This window comes from Dicentrarchus labrax, unplaced genomic scaffold (assembly GCF_905237075.1).
Source record: "Dicentrarchus labrax unplaced genomic scaffold, dlabrax2021, whole genome shotgun sequence".
In the NCBI taxonomy this organism is placed as follows: domain Eukaryota; kingdom Metazoa; phylum Chordata; class Actinopteri; family Moronidae; genus Dicentrarchus; species Dicentrarchus labrax.
In genome coordinates, this window is record NW_026136718.1 from 21851346 (window position 1) to 21857675 (window position 6330).

General features: G+C 40.7%; 1 protein-coding gene across 2 annotated transcripts; it reads left to right on the top strand.

The window, feature by feature from the left end:
• The first annotated feature begins 1628 nt into the window (after window positions 1-1628).
• LOC127350762 (uncharacterized) lies at window positions 1629-5907 on the top strand. 2 transcript variants are annotated; one of them, XR_007880627.1, is made up of 4 exons: window positions 1629-2014; window positions 3808-3850; window positions 3988-4662; window positions 5215-5907. XR_007880627.1 is itself a non-coding variant. In XM_051377666.1 (3 exons), exons 1-3 carry the CDS (start codon window positions 1817-1819, stop codon window positions 4362-4364), a joined length of 618 nt encoding a protein of 205 aa, XP_051233626.1. In that variant the 5' UTR covers window positions 1629-1816; the 3' UTR covers window positions 4365-5907. The 2 variants fall into 2 exon arrangements, 1 of the variants encoding a protein (XP_051233626.1); XM_051377666.1 differs by having other exon boundaries at window positions 3988-5907.
• The last annotated feature ends 423 nt before the right edge of the window (window positions 5908-6330 follow it).

Sequence of the window (6330 nt, forward strand, 5' to 3'; positions counted from 1 at the left end):
ACAAGCCTGGTGATGTAGGACACCTGTTTCGTTTAGGCTAAGCAGGTGTTTTACTTAGGACCAAGTACCAAAACACTGAAACTTGTCGAAAAAACCACAATTTTTCATCATGTGGAGGCATGTTTGTTCATGTCAGAGCAAATACTAAATATGTCTGATACAGGGAGATAGACTGCTGGTCTTCATCTTGTGTTGACACTAATTAATGTGTGTTTGTCTGTTTGTCTCTGGAGCTGCCATCATGCTATACAACATCCAGCCTTTATCATTTTAATTTGTAATGTGACTTTTTCCTTAATGAAGTGGAAAAAGTCCACTGATAATACAAAATAAACAAAAGAGCATTATTAACTCATTACTACATATCACAGACACTAGATGTCCCTCTAGGATGGTTTATATACGCTATAGATACCACCTGGGATGGACAAAGTACCACTAAGTATCATAAAGTCACTCAGCACTGAATATTACAGACACCGCAGAAGTCCCAACACCTTTGTGGAAATAAAGTATGACATGATGACTCGGCTCACTGCAAGAGGAAAAGCACATCACTCTTTAAAGTGAGGCAATAATGTCTGCAGAAAAGAAATCAGTGTCACTTCTATTAGATTTTGCAATTCCAGGACCCTCTGGAAATCAGCCAAAGTTCTTGGGAAAACATAAAGGTGTTTTGCAACAATACAGCGGAAATGAGCAATGACACGGATGACTTGTGGACGATCAAAACATTTTATAATATTTTAGAATGAAACTGTAATATCTAGTTATAATACCTTATAATATCTGTAATATTTCAGTTGAAATGATACGGTGCACTCACACATTAGCATGTTATGTACACATGATGCGCTGCAGCTTTGATGCATGGGTAACTCGGCAAAAAAAAGATATTCATAATTCCCAAAATGTTTATATTCTTCAAAATAATAATAATAATAATACTTTGGGAATGAGGAGGTGGGTGCTGTTAATAAGGGGCCCAAGCTCATTTATGTCCTGGGCCCCCCTAGTAGGATACCCTGCACTGATGTGCAGTTTAGTTAGAAGTGTTTATTTCTTTGTGTAGTTTTTTTATTTACCACCACAAAGGATGACACTCTGTTTATATAGGCAGGTATCCAGCTATCAACTGGAGACAAAGAACAGTAAAAGTTAGTTTAACTTACTTAAACTTAACTGTAATGTAGTGGAAGTGGCTGCTCACAGTTTGCTGCTGTAAAGACTGAGAGACTTACACTTGGCTGCCTTGTTGAACCAAATCACCTCAGGCTTATTCATTCATTATTTAAACTGAATAAACTTTTAACAGAAATATTTCAAACTTCTTGTCACATGACCGCTTCTGTCTCTGGTTTCCTAGAAACAAGTTGTGGCTCGTCTCTCTCGGGGTTCAGATCAGTCCCTACACCCCCTTATTATTCTTATGGGAACATGACAGTGATTGAAGCGGACATTACGTGGGAGGTTTCACTCACTCTGTGTACCAGCAGCGCATCGCTACAATAGCAGCACGCTGTCAACCAATCAGCTCCCGGTGCGCTGGTTTCACTCCCGCTGCTCCCTCTCGGTCTGTGTGTGTGTGTGTGTGTGTGTGTGTGTGTGTGTGTGTGTGTGTGGTGGTCGCGCGCGCCTTTAACCTTATGTGCATGTGGCTCGGGCTCGTAGCAGCCCCCCCACCCACACACGAGCGCACAGACAGACTCTAAAGAGTAGCTCACGAGCAGTTTCTTTCCAGTCACTCCCCTCCTTTGAACCCTGCCTGCTCGCGTTAAAAGTGTCGGCTGGCTGCTGCAGGGCGCTCACTGCACTGATGGACCGCAGGAGGATGGATGCTGCTGACGGAGGCCGCGTGCTCCACCGGGGCAGGCGCGTTAGGAAGCTCGCGGTGGTCGTCGCCTTGCAGAACCTGCTGGTGGCTGCGTGCCTGCTGGTCACGCTTTACGTTTACCGGGACGTTTCCCAGGGAGTCAACCGGGACGTTTCCCAGGGAGTCAACCGGGGCGATCATGTGAGTAAGCTGTGTAAGGAGTGTGTGTAGATAGGAGCTGATGGGCAGTGATGGGCAGACACTTTTATTTCATTAGAAGTACTGGGTTATTAAAAAATACATTTTAAATTGTGAAAATAATTAAAAGGGAAAACCCTGGAGCCGTGACATTGCATGAAAACGGACTTTATTTTATAAGAATTAAGAGAATAGTTGCTCATTAAGATGTAAGTATAAACGTATCATGAAAGGAAAATACTCACAAATAAAGCACAAGTAGAGAATGTGTATTTAAGTAGCCTACAGTACTTGAGCAAATGTAATCAACATTTGTTTGTGAACATTTGCTTTCATACATGCTGAGAATTTAAAAAGTGCTCCGTGACACTGATAAAGCTTCACAAACTACACTCAAACACATCTCTGCTGCTGTGGCAGGGTTGATTTATTTCAAGCATACAGAATTTGAACAAAATGGACTAACTGACTGTCCCTGAATCCCTCCTTCAGCGATTATCCAATAAGAGCTTAGCAACCGTAACTAGGCGCAGGCGGGCTGCTTAAGTTGATGTCTTTGTTGAGCCTTTCTGAAAACAATAAAAAAAAAAACCACAAGAGTACAGGTATAAGTAATGAAATAAACTGTGCCTTTATCTGATTTGACTTAAACTGCAAAAACATCCAGACCACTTCATCTGCTGGTGCACAAACTAATTTAAACTACTATTAAACCTAACTTATCTTATTGAGTGTCTTATAAACACTGCTTTAGTGGATGTCCTACTCATCTCAGTGGATACTAAATATCAGACACACACTCAGACTAACTTTAGTATGGAAACTTCCCCCCCTGAATGCAGCTTTTAATGTATCCCATGTGTGAGGAAATGTCTGGCTCATACATGAACTTTGCTAGAAAGTTACAATAAAAGGGATGTTCTTCAAACTGTCCCTCAGTGCGAGCAGCTGTTCCACTTTCACTGAGGTAGATTTTCGAGCAGGAATTCAAATGAATTCATTTTGGTATTACAAAGCTTATAGAGTAACGTTTAGTTGTCGTTCACATTTTAAGTTTGCATTGAACTTATTTTACCTGAGTGAGAGTTTTCTCGTGCAGGAAGTCTGGTCCTCAGAGCAGAGAGCATCAGTAAATTGAGGGTCTGGTTGGTACAGTGAGTTCATATCCAGACAGTTACTGACAGGATGCCACATCCGACCTTTACCACATGGGACTAACTGTCCTCAAAAAAGCTGCTTTTACTTGTGGATTTCAGTCTTAATATTAAATACAGAGTCATTTTTAAATTCATTAAACATTTGCTTGAGTGCGATAGAGCAGAGCGACAGAAACAACACTATTTAAAAGTCACTCTGGACTTTCTCCAGATATCCAATGACCTGGATGACTGATTATCTGCATAGACACATATGCACAGTTCCTGTATGATGATCATTTTATAATGACTAACATTTGTTCTACATTTAAGCTCTGGTGTTTATCACTGCAATGCTACTCTCACTACAGCTATTAATCAAACATGAAAGTGAGACTTTCCCTAGTTTCTGTCAGCCTGCCTATTTTCACACCATGTCACTTAACCACTGTATCAAACAAACAAGCTCTGTGCTTCCCAGAGTCGAACATCAAGGGATCACAGAGCAGAGCAGTGTGACCTTTCAAAAAAAAACACTGAGCGACATTTATAATGTTAGAGTCATAATGGCAGTAAAAACCCAGCTAATATCAGGAAAGCTGCAGGGTCAATAAACAAAGCTGCCAATTTCTAATGTTCATTTGTGTCTTTTCTTAACAGGATTCTGAAGATAATATACACATACAGTTTGTGCCTATTGCAGGTGAGTAACCAAAACACAACCTCTACTTTCAGATCAGATCTATATCTTTTTGTTCAACACTCTCAAGTTTCACAACAAGCGAAACAGCAGTTTTTTTAATCTCACCATCTCTGTTTCACACTTGTTTCATCCTCCAGACGTCCCAGGCAACAAGAAACTGATGTTTCATGAGATTGAGAGCAGCAATAAGATGGGTCTGGTTGCTAAGAAGAACGACACAATCGGCATCAACTGCACTGGACCCTACATTCTGTATATGGAGGTGTGTTATAAGGGCATGAACCAACCCAAGGAAGCCCATGGGACACTGGAGCTGCGTGTGGAGGGGAGTAACACTTCTGTCAGCTCTGTCAACTTGACTGCTTCACATGAAGTCTGCAGGGGGCTCCACAGTATAGCCTACCTCAGGGCGAATGAGAGAGCCAGTCTGCACTTGAACTGCACAGACGATTTCAAGGTTAAGAATGTGACTGTGGGCCTGAGCTATCTGCTGGGGAGTCAGTGCAGATACTGATGAGGGCCAGTAAATGCTTTCTGAAGAAAAAGACCAGAGCTGACTGGGATGAGGAAGGGAGCTCAGCGCTTGTGCTCATCTGCCGCTGTGAGAACAGACACACTAAGCAGGACTCACGTCATGATGGCATGACTTGTGTTGACAGACTCTTTTTCTACTTTGTTTATTACCTCGACCAAGGCAGGAGCCATGCTTCTGGTAGTTTGACTGTCAGCAAGAAATCTCAACAACTTGTGCATGTTCCTGGGCAAGAGCAGATCTTATGATTTTAATGGTGGCGATTCACAATCCTCCTCAGGTGATTATTCATTATCAGTTGTAAAAATCCGTCTGATTGCAGAAGTCTATTGTGTGTCTAGTTATTTCTTGGAACTTTAAAAGCCAGAATTAGTCTGAGTGAAACTGAACCACATTTACCGTTTTATAAGCACTTCCATACAAAAAGATAAACTTTTATTGCAGTGATATTGGGACCCTAAAGTGGCTACACAGGGTTTTTGAGAGTTCTGCACTCCACAGATGCCTTCTAGTTTTAATATATATATATAGCTAATATGTCATAATGTCCAGTACTTTATTTCACTCTAACAGTACCAGGTTATGTAGTACCTAATGAATGTATTTGTTATTGGTGCATTTATTCTCCTGTGAAGCTCCAATCTGAGTCTCATAAACTTTCTGTGTGCTGTGTCGCTACCAAAAAGTGTTTAACTAGCTTGGATTACCAGCCTGGGGGAGTTTTTCACAACAGTGACAGTCTCACTGACATGGTTACCCTCAATTGCCTCGGGCTTTTCTTTCTGTGAGCAACATGTTCATAGATGTCATCTGTTTTATCTTGGTCGACTAGAGCTGGTGTTCCCTCAAGAGTGACAGGCTTGATGCTGCAATCACATTGGCACACAGACAGCTCAGGTTAAAAAGACCAGAAAGGAGGTTAATGAAGTGGGGTTTTTACTTTGATTGTATCTCTTCCTAATGTTGTAATATTTCTCCTTTTTGTGTTTTTAATTATGCCTATAGTTAAAAAGCAAGAACCAAGTGTTGATCATTCCCCCTGTGAGGTTCTTTGTATGTACTGTATTAGTGAAGCTATAATATTTTCAATGAAAAGCCATTTTGTAATAATGATGAATGATGATTTTTAAGTATGCTGTGAGGCACATTTTACTATGTTCTTGTCACACCATGATATATACCATCTGGTGCAAGCTTTAAACAATGTCATATTCAGTGTTGATTATTGTTTAAATTGGTTGGTTTGATGGTTTTGATTTCTTCTATATCATCAATGAAATATTTAATACATATTGCGAGATTGTGTGTTCAAAAAGAGGGGTTTTTGATGATTTTAAATGTTGCAAAATGAGCAGAAATTTTCTCATAAAAGAGCTGTGTCATATGAATGTAAAATAAAGATGTGATATGGCACTGTATAATTCATCCTGGGAATATACTGTGTGGCTATACCTCGTGTAAGCTTTGGCACGGATCACCTGTTGGAATGAAACTTTAATAAAAAAGAGTTTCCATTTGGCAATAAGCTCCTATTCTTTGTTTTCACCGCTCTGCCGCTCTCTCTCTCTCTCTCCCTCTCTCTCTCTCTCTCTCTCTCTCTCTCTCTCTCTCTCTCTCTCTCTCTCTATCTATCTATCTATCTGTCTGTCTATCTGTCTGTCTGGTTGTTGTGAGAGTCAGCAGTTTCGTCACCATTACCTGGCATGTTAAACATTGTTTAACCAAAAGTGAAAGTGAACTGAAGAAGGAGCCCTCTCACGTCACACAATGACCTGAAGTGACACTGCTGCACTGAAGGATCAGTCAGTTTGTACATGAGCACCGCTGGAGGGCTTAACAGCTTAAGGCTGCAGTTTCAGACTCACTTCCAGGTGTATTTTTTTATAAATAGAAATGAGGATATAATCTCTGTTTGAAGATCTAAATGTGTAGCTTTTGTCATTTCTAA

Excerpts from the sequence above, each read along its gene's own strand:
- LOC127350762 (XM_051377666.1), top strand. The coding sequence starts at position 1,817 with ATGGACCGCAGGAGGATGGATGCTGCTGACGGAGGCCGCGTGCTCCAC. Across the intron at positions 2,015-3,807 it reads GAGTCAACCGGGGCGATCAT|GATTCTGAAGATAATATACA; the intron begins GTGAGTAAGCTG and ends TTTTCTTAACAG. Across the intron at positions 3,851-3,987 it reads ACAGTTTGTGCCTATTGCAG|ACGTCCCAGGCAACAAGAAA; the intron begins GTGAGTAACCAA and ends TTCATCCTCCAG.